This window comes from Camelus dromedarius, chromosome 14 (assembly GCF_036321535.1).
Source record: "Camelus dromedarius isolate mCamDro1 chromosome 14, mCamDro1.pat, whole genome shotgun sequence".
Taxonomy (NCBI): Eukaryota; Metazoa; Chordata; class Mammalia; order Artiodactyla; family Camelidae; genus Camelus; species Camelus dromedarius.
This window is the reverse complement of record NC_087449.1, coordinates 27043778-27056641: the sequence shown is the minus strand read 5'-3', so window position 1 is coordinate 27056641 and position 12864 is coordinate 27043778. Positions and strand designations below refer to the sequence as shown.

The 12864-nt window shown below is 42.0% G+C and overlaps 1 protein-coding gene across 1 annotated transcript in view; it reads right to left on the bottom strand.

Annotated features, from left to right (window-relative positions):
* LOC105096286 (cytochrome P450 2J2-like) overlaps positions 1–12864 on the bottom strand; it is a 33652-nt gene that overhangs the window by 7807 nt on the left and 12981 nt on the right. The window contains 7 exon segments of the mRNA XM_064493528.1: positions 760–947; positions 3273–3409; positions 5181–5266; positions 5268–5372; positions 7912–8072; positions 8466–8615; positions 11255–11417. Of these exon segments, the coding sequence (XP_064349598.1) occupies positions 760–947; positions 3273–3409; positions 5181–5266; positions 5268–5372; positions 7912–8072; positions 8466–8615; positions 11255–11417 (990 nt within the window).

Genomic DNA, 12864 nt, shown 5'->3' with positions numbered 1-12864 from the left:
CTGTCTGAGCCTCAACTTCAAGTTTATAAAATAGGATTAACAAAATTGTTCTCAGGACAGATCAAGGCATTTTCAAAGAACGTATATAGGCCATGGTACATAATCACTGCTTAATGAACATTGATTCCTTTCTCTCCTTTCTGATATTTAACAGGGCAACACGCTTGGATTGGTTTCCCTTGTGAGATGATAGTTCCATCACGGGGCTGTACGTCAAAGCTGGAAAAATACCTGTGAGGATGTTATGCTAGAAACACCAGCATGAATGCCATGTTGGTTCAGGTGGCCTCAAATGTCCTGTCATATTTCAATACTCTCTAATCCTAAGATCGTGAAGCAGAATTTTCCAAAGTAAGTCTGGGAGGTCCCTAGTCCTGTGAGAAGGTCTACCAAGGCAAAGAAAAGGATCTTCTGTCAAAGTCTGACTGAGGACCACTGCTTGCTGTATCCGAACAGAGATTCACAGGGCGCATCACATAGTACAAAAACAGAGAAATGTCACAGCAAAAAAGAAAAGGCTTTGCCTAAACACATTTGACCTAGGAACCCCCTTCCCCACCACAACACCTGATAACATCTCGGTAAACTAACATTCTAAAGATCACACACAGAGAACAAGCATGATACCAGGTACAATATCTCTGTCCCCATTTAAGTGACTCCTTAGGATGAGCCTCCAAGTCACTTTCCCAGTTGAGTTTCCCACCATTGAAAAAGGTGAGCATGGAGATCTGAGGCAGTGAGTGAGGCCACAATTACCTTGGGCAAGTGGTATCCAGCCAGCGTGGTGTCCACAGTCACCTCTCTGGGTACATTCATGGGAACGACGTTGCCCATTCTCTGCACCTCCTGGACAACAGCGTTGGTGTAGGGCATGGACTCTCGAGCTGCCAAGCTTGGCTGCTGCCATTGGCCAAGCACCCTGTCAATCTCAGCCTGTACTTTTTCTGCAAAATCAGAGAAATTTCTATCATTCTAATATTCATTATCCTCCTTGAGCCTGCTGAACAGCTAACAAATGAAATAACCAGGATCAAAATGGCTGAAGTTACAGCAGGCCGTGTAGACAGTAGTTTCTCAGGGAGGTACCTGATTGCAAAGTGGGCCCTGGTTTAACACAAATCTAGCTGCCAACTCTTACTTCTCAACTTTTGCTTCCTGCCCCAAGTTACTGAAACCTTCTGAGCCCCAGTTTCCTTTTCTTATGAATGAAGATATATCTACTCTCCTGTTTAGAACTTTTAAAAATTTACATGAACTGAGTTAGGGGAGTATCCAACAAATGGAAAAAAACTTGCTAATTTTGATCCAACATCTCTTTTTCTTTTTTTCTACAATACTAGACATTTTAGCTGGAGACCTGATCCCCAGCTAAAGACTACTTTTCCCAGAGTCTCTTGTGACTAATTGTGGATAAAAGAATGTATGTAGAGGGATGTTTACACTGGGAACATTCCCTTAAACTTAGGTCTCCACCTCCCTTCCCTTCCCCCTGGTGGAAAGGCAGCCTTATTGCTGAGACATCTCTGAGAGTGCCTACAGGGGGATTATTCTAGGCACAACAGAGCAACACATTAGATGGAGTCTGACCCCAAAGTGCTCTGCAGAGTCCAGCTTAGATATTTTCACTTGAGAAAAAAATAAACTACATTTTTTTTAAAAATCTGACAATTTAAAAACTTTTAAAATTGTGGTAAAATACACATAATATAAAATTTAACATCTTAAGCATTTTTATGTGTACAGATTAATCATGTTAAATATATTCAAATTGTTGTACAACCAATCTGCAGAACTTTTTATCTTGCAAAATGGAAACTCTGTATCCATTCAACCATAACTCCCCATGTTGCCCACCTCCAGCCTCTGACAACCACCATTTTAGTTTCACTTTTTATGAATTCAACCCATGTAAATACCTTGTATAAAGAGAAAAATACGGTATATGTCTTTTTTTGACTGGATTATTTAGTTTAGCATCATGCCCTCCAGGTTCATCCATATCGAAGCATGTGTCAGAATTTTTGCTTTTTAAGGATGAATAGTATTCCACTGCATTTCACATTTTGCTTGCCCATTCATCTACCAGTAGACACTGGAGGTGCTTCCACTTCATGTGTCATTTTAAGTCATTGGTATTTTGCAACTTCTGATAGAGAAACCAATTCTAAATTCTAACTAGGTGGTTTTTAAACTTAAAAAAAATGTAATTCACAATTACAAATGTATTTTACATGACCCAGGACATATGAAAAAACATATACAAACAGATATAACACGCATTAATGCATAAATAAGGAAAGATAAAATTTCATTAAAAACTTAACCTTAGTTCACAAGAAACACTCTGATCTTTCCTAATCTATTTTTTTAATTTAGGAAAGAAATTTGTCTTGATCTAGTAAGTTGACTTTATGTTCTGTTAATAAACTATTGTCCCAATTTGAAAAACTGTATCCCAACAGTTTTTATCCTCCATGTGCCCAAAGTGTTCTGGGGTCTAGAGATAAAATAAATGATTGTAACAGTCACTGTCTTGGAATGAACTGCGGCTGGTGGGGAGGATGTTTAAATAATGCATAGAAATCAAAGTAATGGAGGTGGATTCGGTTACCTCCAAAGGAAGGAAATGCTAATAGTTTCCTAGAGAGTGTGGTAACATCTAAGGGAAGGATGCTGAGTAGATTCTTCAAGCATAGCTAGTGGTTTAAAGTGGAAAAACTAGGGAAATACTTTCTTGTGTTATTCTTCTGAGGAGGAGCAGGTGTGATGGCACAGAGGCATAAATTAGGACAGTGCAGTGAAAACCACATGTCGTTTAGTGAGGCCACCATGCAGGGAGGGTTGTTGAGGCTGAACAGGCAGGAGGGGCACATCACAGGGCAGGATACACCAGACCCAAGAGTCTGAACATCGTCCACAGGGCAGTGGAAGACATGACTTAACAGGAGGGAAGGTGAGGACCAGCCTGCACATATGAATGGCATGTAACTCTTTCTGGGAACTCACTGAGATGTCCATGGACTTCACCGTTTTCCCCACTAGACTGGCAGTTTTCTGAGGGCAAGGACTCTGTTATGTTTATAGTACATGGACTCATCACAGTCCTGACAGAAAAACTGAAGAATGTGCCCGTTCTCCAGTCCACCAGGTGCTGTGACTGCCCTGCCCTCCCTCCATCCTACCACCTGTCTTCTGGCCCCAACTTTGGGAAGTGTCTTCCAGGAAGCACCATCCTGACCTGGCCCAGGCACACCCACAGATGTGCTCACCTTGGATGTCTGGGTACAGGGCCATGTAGAGCAGACCCCAGCACAGTGTTGTTGAAGTTGTCTCTGTTCCAGCAAAGAAGAGGTCCAGGGTGCTGTGAATGAGGTTTTCTTCATTGAAACTTGAGGTAGCATTGCCCCTGTTCTAGAAAGCACAATGTTTGTTAACATAGTTAACAGTGTTAACATTAACATCATCCACCCACGGCGGCTTCATCCTGGAGAGACGTGGAAGGAGAGACCCCCCCCCAACCCCCGGAGCAATGACTTTCCTTTTGGCCATCAAGGAATGAAGGTGTATCATTAGCATCCTCCTGCCCTAAGCACTAGATATTTTGTTAAGTTTGTTTGATGAAAATCAAGATAACTAATTTTTTTATGCCCATAACTTGGGAGAATCTGTTAGTACCTGGAAAAATACCCTTAGTTTCCAACATTAAACACATCATTTATTATCTGTATGACTTGAGAGAGTTACTAACCCTCTCTGTGCCTCAGTTTCCTGTTTGAGAAACTAGAACTAACCATACTCACCCCTTATGATGGCATTATGACTTACGTGAGATACAAAGGCATGTAGCAAACACTCAACAACTGTTGGTACTGATACCAGAAAGAATAAACTCAATTTCTCTAAAGTACAACAATTCTCATTCCTCCCCACTAGTCTTTTCCTTTCTTGCTTAAATTTCTGTGATTCCAACAGCCTTTCCTCATGGTTTTCCAGCAATTTTACCACCTTCCTCCAGAAGCTTCATTGTGTCAACATTCCTCTGTGTGTGGTCCCACACCTGCACACCTTTCAGCTCATGAAGTCTCTTCCTCTGAGGAGAAACCAATGCTTCTACTAATGCTGTGCCAATAAGGAGAAATAAGAGAGGAGATGGAAAGAGATCCACCACTCTGGCAAATCAGGAGAAGGAACGCATAATCTGATGAGTCATAGATGATGACAGGGAGGCAGTGATGTGTATTAACCAGAGGGGCTACTATGGTAAGGGCTATTCATCTAATTTGGATTATTCTTGCTTGTTTCCTATAAGGTTGGAAAGTGAATGACACAGGGACAAGGAAAGAAAGAAAAGTCCCTCCCACTTGAGTCTAAACTCTGGCATCAGATTCAGCTTTACTTGTGTCTCTACTGGGGAGCTGAGGGAAGGAGTAGGGAATTGGACACCAGCCCAAGTAATAATGAAACAATACTTATTTTTTCCTTTTCTGTATATCTCCTTCAAATATGGGTAGAGGGTAGAGAACTGGCTATAAACAGATAGTATTTGTGCTTTCCCAGAGCCTCAAACCAAATGCTGTTAAGCCTCTATCTTTATTTCTAATTGTGTCATGAATTCTGAGTTAATGTAATTCATCCACAGTATGAAATGTTGTCTCTATTTTTACCGCCCCCCCCCCGTGGTAGGCTGAATGATGGGCCACACAGATGTCCATGTCCTAATCTCTAGAACTCTAGCATGGTATTTTACCTAGCAGAAGGGACTTTGTATATGTGATTAAGTTAAGGGCACTGATCAGGGCAGATTATCCTGGATCATCCAAGGGCGCCCACTATATTCACAAGAATCTTTACAAGATAGAGGCAAGAAAGTCATAAAGAGAAGATGCCACATTGATGACTCTGAAGATGAAGGGGTGGGGCTTGAGTCAAGGAGTACAGGCAGTTCTAAAAGCCAGAAAATCAAGAAAATGGATTCTCCCCTGAGCTTCCAGAAGACGCCAGCCCTGCAACACCTTAACTTCAGTCCAGTGAAACTGGTTTCAGACTTCTGAACTCTAGACCAAATGAGAATGAACTGTGTTGTGTTAAGCCACCAAGTTTGTGGTAATTTGTTACAGCAGCAATAAGAACGTTGAATCCCCTCAATTGCTCTTTAAGAACGGAATTCAGGAAACAACTCTGGATTCCTCACCTTCTCTATTTCCTGGAGGTAAGCATCAATAAAATCTCTTGCTTCTGCAGGATTCCAATCTCTCTTGTGGTTTTTCAATCACATGGGCAACAAACATTGTCAGTTTCTTGCAGTTACTAAAGACCCTTTGGTGGGGACCAGGGAGGAATTTCATTATCCATGGAAAGACATCATAGACCTGATTGAGAAAAACAAATCCATCATGGAGTTAAGGTGGTGCCAGTTTTCCACTTATTAATTCAATATAACCATCCCCTCTTTCCATCTCTTCTCTGTTTACACTTAGCCATTACAGTCACTCTTGAGTCTTCCCATCTCTCTCATCCCTCTTCTTACCTACCCTCTGGCCAAGCATGTCAGCCCTCCGTCCACAGTATAACCAGGGTCAGATGACTCACCACCACTACAACTGCCTTGTCATCCTTGTACAATCCACCAGCACTTCCTACCTGGATGCTGGAAGAGCCTCCAACAGGTTTCCTGATTCCATCCTTCACCCCATTCCCAGTCTATTTTCCATTGAGCTCCCTGGATGACTGTTTACAGTTTAGTTGATCATTTCACTTTCTGGCTCTCAATTCTCCAATGCCTTACCATGACATTTAGATGAAATTCTATCTCATTCTCCTGGCCTGTAGCTCTACATGAGCTGCCCGTCACACTCCTGTCTCCTTCTCTGCTATTATCCCCACCATCTTCATGTCCCTTACTGTTTCCAGTGCAACCCCACTGGCCTCTGTGGTAACACCCAGGATGTCCTTGTTTAGGTCTTAGCAAATGGTCTTCCTCTGAAATCTGCACAACTCCAGCCCCTTCCTTCATTAAGGTGCTGCTCAAAGGCCACCTACTTGGACCTGTCTTACCTGATGATCCTATAATTAGCAGAACTTCTGCACCATCCTTCCATTCCTTTATTTTGTTTAATTGACTCCTTGGCAGTTATCACTAGTTATTTGTGTGTGTGTGTGTGTGTGTGTGTGTGTAAATATGTGTGTGTGTGTAAACCTGTCTATCTACATAACTAACTATGATAAACCTTTATATGTATTTATTTGTCTGTCCCCACTCTGATCAAATCTCAGTATACATAAGACATTTTCTACTAAAATAAAGTGGTTTTTGAAGATATTTTATCTAATAATACCTGGGAGAAAATAGATAGCATAACATAATGGAAAGTGGCCTAGATTTATAATAAAACATGCACAGGTGTGTCTATTAGCTCTCTTGGTTTCTAGCTATAATGCATTGGCACTAATACTTATAATAATCACAGTAATAATGTGATTTGTTGCTATTTATACCAGCTGTCAGTGAGGCCTGAGGGTTTTTTTCAAGAACAAAGGAAATGAGATCCACCCCCCACTTAACACAGAGCCAGCGGACACTATGTGGATTTCCTTACACATTCCCATGTCTGCTTGCACACATCAGGATGCTTCATTTCATCTTTAAAGAACTGTTGTAAAAAATCGGCAGAGATAAATTGTGTGTAGTTGTCCATCGAAGTACCTGGCCTCTTTTGTGTCACTAAGAAATGCTTCTACCCATGGCCCAATGCCCCATCAACCTCCTAGGAATTTCTCTCCCCTGGGTACCCACAGAACTCTCATGACTTCCTAGGTTCTGTCTTAAGAGGAGGGAAGAGAATAGAATTACTGAATGGGGACCTACCCTGATTAGAAGTGAGAAAAAGGAATGCTATTCAAAATAACATAAATGATAAATATAATAGCTCACATTCATTAGGGCCCTTTAATGTGCCAAGAATCATAGGAACTGTTTTATCCATTTTGGTGTGATGGGTCCAGAAAGCTCCAGGAAAAAAATGCTTATCAGGAATAAATAATAGCAAACCCTCTTCTAAACATTAGAGAGGCGACATCAACACTTGGGGCTGAATATCCCTAGAAGTTTCTTTCAAATGCAGAAGGGAGGCTGAGTGACCACGAAGCTGAGCAGGGTTATTGACAGACTCACAGTCCCAGCAGGACAGAGGAGGAGGGCAGGGCCCACCAAGGAAAGGGTGAGGTTTCAAACCCCCACATCTATAACTTTAAAAATTAGGAGATTGAACATAGCACCTGTGGATAGGCATGGAAGCAGTGCAGCTACAGGAGAAATGTTTAAGTACTTTTTACATCCAGGTGCAAATGCAACACACAAGGGAGGATGTGTCCATGTGAACGACAGAACAAGAATGTTGAAGGCAGCTTTAGTTCCAACATCCCCACTCTGGAACTCACCCAACTGTCATCAGTAGGAAAAGAATAACAAAAAGTAGAAAACTCAGCAGTAAAAACAAGAGCACATAACATATGAACCTCAAAACAGTGTGCCCAGGGAGCACCAGGCACAGAAGAGAACTTCCTTGGGAGGATGGAGGTGGGGGGTTAGGAAGGTACATGGAGAGGAGGGACTCCAAGGTGATGGAGACATTGTGCTTTTTAAAGAAAACAACATTTGTGCACAAGTGCAGCTGATATGAAATTTGTCCTTCACATGAATGTTAGTAAAATTCTTTGTCTATAGTAAATATTTAACAATATTATGTAAAACGGTAAATACAACAGATGAATTTCAAAAATATTTCTGTTAATGTCAATTTTAGAAGGTTATGTATTAGCTCAAAAAACAAAACCAGGAAGACCGCATCTCATCTGTGTCTGACATCAGCCCAATACCCTTATCCAAGGTAGGAAGTGAGAACGTCTCACCTGGCGGAACATTGACATCTGCAGACGTGTGAATTCATCCAGCAGCCTCAGCAGCTCCTGGAACTCATCATCCTGGTAGTCAAAACGCTCCCCAAATGTGATGGAGCAGATAATATTGGAAACTGCATTCCTGATTTTGAAGTCAGGGTCGAAAGGCTGTCCTGGAAGGAGAGGAAGAGGTGGATCCTTCAGATTTGTGCCTTTCCATTTCCTCTGAGGGTCTACCCTACACGACACAGGACACACTGAGAACAGAACCACCTCTGAGACTGGACCCAGCACCCTCCGCAGGGTCTGACCTACAGCAAGTATTCAGTCAGTGCCTGGAAGTCAAACTGACAACCAGGATTTAAAATCAATAATGTGTTCTATACCCGTCTTCTCGTGTCTAACTTTCCAGCTCCATAAGGGCAGGTCATGGTTAGTTGTTCACTGTTATCCCCTCAGTGCCCTACACAGTGCTGGGCACAGGCAGGCACGTGGCCACTTATTAAGCATCTGGTAGGTGAAGGAATGAGCCTCAGTCTCCTGCACCTGTCCTATGACACACTCACCAGCCTCCTCTCCTACTGCCTGGGTGAGGTAGCGGGCCTCTTCCTGAATGCGTTCCTCTAAGCTCTTCTTTCCTAAACCAAAGTTCCTCAGTGTCATCAGGGCAAACCTTCTTTGCTCCTTCCATTCCTGGCCATTGGACATGATCAATCCTGGGAAAAAGAGAGCCAACATTATGAAAAGAGAGCCAACAAATTCCATTGGGATGTGTATCAGATGGAAGGAAGGAAAAAGGCATCAGGCACTAGAAAATTATCCATAAAAACCCTCCCAAACAATGAATATAATGGCTAGTACTTACTGATTGCTTGCAATGCCAGACACATTTGTATTTTTATTGCATCATTTAATTTAGAACTAACAGAGCCTCTCTGAGCTAGGTACTATCATTACTGCCAACACCCAACCTATGATTTTGTTGATAAAAAACTGAGATACAATGGAGAAAGTAAAATTTTGCAAGGACAGAGAGTTATTAAGCAGGTGAACTGGTTTTGAAATTTAGGCTCCCTGACTCCAAAGTCCATGCCTTTGATTACTTATCACCTAAGTATATTTCAGTGTTTGTTGTGTACCTAGGAAGAATGTACTTATGGGTTAGACAAAATCCATACTCATAAGGAGGCAAGGCCTTACTCCAAGTCAGACCGTAAGAAATAAATGAATCACTGAAGAAATCAAGGTTTGGTGAAGAGTCTATGCAAAAAGAACAACAGAGCAAAGAAGAAAAAAAGAAAACCCACATCGGTGTGTTTAATTGACCATTGCCCATTTCATAACACAGGGGAGAACACACCCCTTTCATGTCTTCATGTCCAAAGAACTCATCAATCCCTTTTAATGTCTGGCTCTGGCCTCCACCCTCTCCATGAAATGGCCCTCCCTGCTGTCAAATCCAAGACCCTTTACAACCTCATCTGGATACGTCAGCTGCCTGAGACACTTCTCTCTTGAAACACTCTCTTCCAATGGTGCTCAGGACACCTCACTCTCCAGATTTTCCTCCTAATTCTCTGACCACAGAGAACTTACCATAATTTGGTTAATTCATCTACTTTTATCAAATTTCAAAATGATGCAGTTCTTCAAGATTCATGATCTTCAGGCCTCTTCTCTTCCTACCCTAGGCTCCATTTGTGAGAAAAATCTCATTAACTCCTAAATTTTAAGTAACGTCTACTGATAGCATCTATTTCTTTCTTAGCTCCAAGCATTCATACAAGTGTCTGCTTGACTCTGTTGACTTAAAGGATTTCAAGCTCAGCATATTCATGACTGAATTCACGATTTGCTCCGCACAACTTTCCCCCCAAGCCAGCCCACACCTTGTCCTCCCCAAATGTTTCTTCCTTTTATCTGCCCACTTGGGTGTCCACCTCAATATCTCATTCTCCCAACATTTAGGTCATCATGTCTTACTGGATTTACCTCCTGAATATCTTAAATCTATGTATTTTTAGGGCCACTATCCTGGCCTAACACACTGTAATGTCATTTCTTGTCACCTTACTAGTCCAAGCTACCACCTTCTCTAACCAAAAATGCTACAATAATCTCTTTATCCCTATATTCCATTCCTGACATTGCAATCTAGCTAAGTCTTTAAAGTGTGCAATGTAAATATGATGATTCCTTCCTCTACTTAAACCAAGTTTCCATTGTTATTCAGATAAAAGCTACATCCATAACAAGAACATGCAGGAAGGATCCTGGCCAAACTCAGCAGCTTCACCTCCATTTAATCCCTGCGCTGCCACACTGGCCAGCTTTCAATTTCCCAAGTTCACTGTCCTCCTTCCCACCTCAGAGACTTTTCATATTCTACTCCCTCTGCTTATTGCTTCCTCACTGTATTAAATTAGTTGTCATTTACAGTCATTAGCATTTTTGTATCTCAGGACTAGATTAGATATCCCTAATGGATGCACTCAGCACGTACCTTCATAACACTAAGACTTTAAATTATTAGACTAATTGATACCACCTTCTGGATAGAATGTAAGTTACATGACGACAAGGATTTTGTCTGTCCTACTCACTGTCACATCACTTGTGTCTGGCAACAGGTGTCACAGGGCAGATAATAAATTGAGTGAATGGATGTAGAGGTAATGGGTAAAATATTTCAAAAAGGAATTGAGAACACCTGAAAACAAGGATGCTTTGGCAGAAGAATTTATTTGAATTTTTTATTTGGATTTTTCAACCCGTAAGTTTATTTAATGATTTTGTGAAGTATGCATTTCAAACTGTTCTAAAATTGAATTAGAGGATCTTGATACCTTGTGAGGCACAGCCTTAATATGAAAGTGTAAGTGACTAGAGGCAAGAGGGGATCAGCAGATTCAGCAGGAGGACGCAGATCCACATCCATTTTCCTGAGGGAAGAGATTTCAATGGGAAAGCAGAAAAAGAGACCTGGAATGCATTGCCTCCTCCTCTTCTTACAAAACACATCACATCATTTAGTGATGTGGACTAAATCACATCATCTGGGAGAAGCTGTCACCTGCATGAACTTTCTCTGGATGCTTTCATTTATCAAAGCATCCAGATTTATCAAAGCATCCAGAGAAAGTTCATGCAGGTGACAGCTTCTCCCAAATCCATGACATTGGAGCTGACCCTGCCAGGTTCCCTGAGGATGTGTCTTCAACAGGGAAATGTGGGCACTAAGCTTCTTTCAGGGGCAGAAATTTCATGATGGGCCTGGTCGCTGGGAGTGTTGGAGAATTACAGTCACAGAGGCACCTTTCACAGACCACAAGAATCACAACCATATGAGTCTTACCTTTGTTCTTAAATACACGGCCTGTGAAAGGTGTTATGGGGTGGTTCAAAAAGTTTTGGCCCTGGTGGACAAGGACTTCTTTGAGTAAGGGCAACCCAGTTATAATAATTGAAGATATTCCACCAAATTCCAGACCAAGAAGGTTCCCATATTTCTTCACAATCTGAAAAATAGTAAAAAGGTCACAGTTGAATATGAGCGTGTCTGTGTGTCCAAGAATGAAAGGTGTGTGTAGCTCATATTGAAGGGAGTCTGTGTGTGTGTGTGTGTGTGTGTGTGTGTGCATGCGCACCTGGGTCTGGTGGGAATATCTCTTCCTTTTCCATTTGTCCTCCTCTCAACTAGATTTGGTTGAATGCACTACAGGACATAAACTTTCCTTAAGATTTTTCATTCATTTGTTCAACCTATTTGAATTGAGTGAGCATGTACCATGTATCCTATGAACAAGGCATAAAGATACAACTATAATAAAACAAAGAAGGCGCTAAATTCAAGCATCTTAGAGTCTAGTGAAGGGAGAGAATTCATCACAAGTGACTCACCAGAGGAAGCTGAGATATGTTTATAAAATTTCTGGAAGCCTGGACTTCTTAGCAAACCATTTCTGTTTAACCAGAAGAGAATGTCCCCTCTGCAAACATGCTCCAGATAATAGAAAAGTCATTATAGGGCTGGGGTCAGGTGTGGAGAAGAGCACACTAATTCTGGAGCCATGTGTAAATCTTAACTCCATATTTGACTGTTGGGAGCTCTCAGGCAAATTCCTTCACTTATTTTGAGTTTCAGCCCCCTGCTGAAAGGGGGAAATTATTCCTCCCTCAAAGGTTTCTGTGAGGAAGACTGAGACCAGTAATGTGGAAGGCATTTTGTCTCCTGGTATCTGAAAAACAGCCACTCCAGACTCTGGGGAATGAATGATTTTGTGTGCAAAGGGACCTGGATGAATCCACTCATGGTGACAGACTGGACAAGGGCACATGGACAATGTGCTGGAGAAAGGCACTTGGGCTCACAGACAACCACATCCACTGGATGCCATATTAAGCACCTTCCCATTTTATCCCATTTACTTCACAACCACCCTACAGAAGTAATGATTGTCATTGTCTTTCAGTAAAGAAAAATGAGTCACACCCAAAGTAACTTAGCCAAGGTGAGAAAGCTATTGGGTTTGGAGGGAATTGGCAGGCATCATATAGAACATAAGGACAAAGACATGAACCTGAGATGGTGCGAGGACCTTAGAGTTTAGTGGGATGAGAGATTTAATGTGAGAATGAGAGTGATGCGGGTGGAGAGAGGAAGGAAGAGAGAGACAATGGAAGAGTGTGCAGGTGTGACATGACTGTACACAAATGAGCAGGTATGGGCAAGGATGGTTTGGATAGCATTCAATGGTCATTAACCAAAGTCTTTCCTGACCTGTTAATTTAACAGAGGAATCTATGTAGGCCCTGTCCCTGCCTCCTGTGTGCAGGGCTGTGTCCAGCTGCAGGCCATGGTATCAAACAAAGGGGTTCATTTCCTACAGGTATCTGTGGCTCCTCCTCCCCAGTTGCCATCCACTTATGCTCCTCCAGGTCACCCAAGCACCCTGCAACCCATCA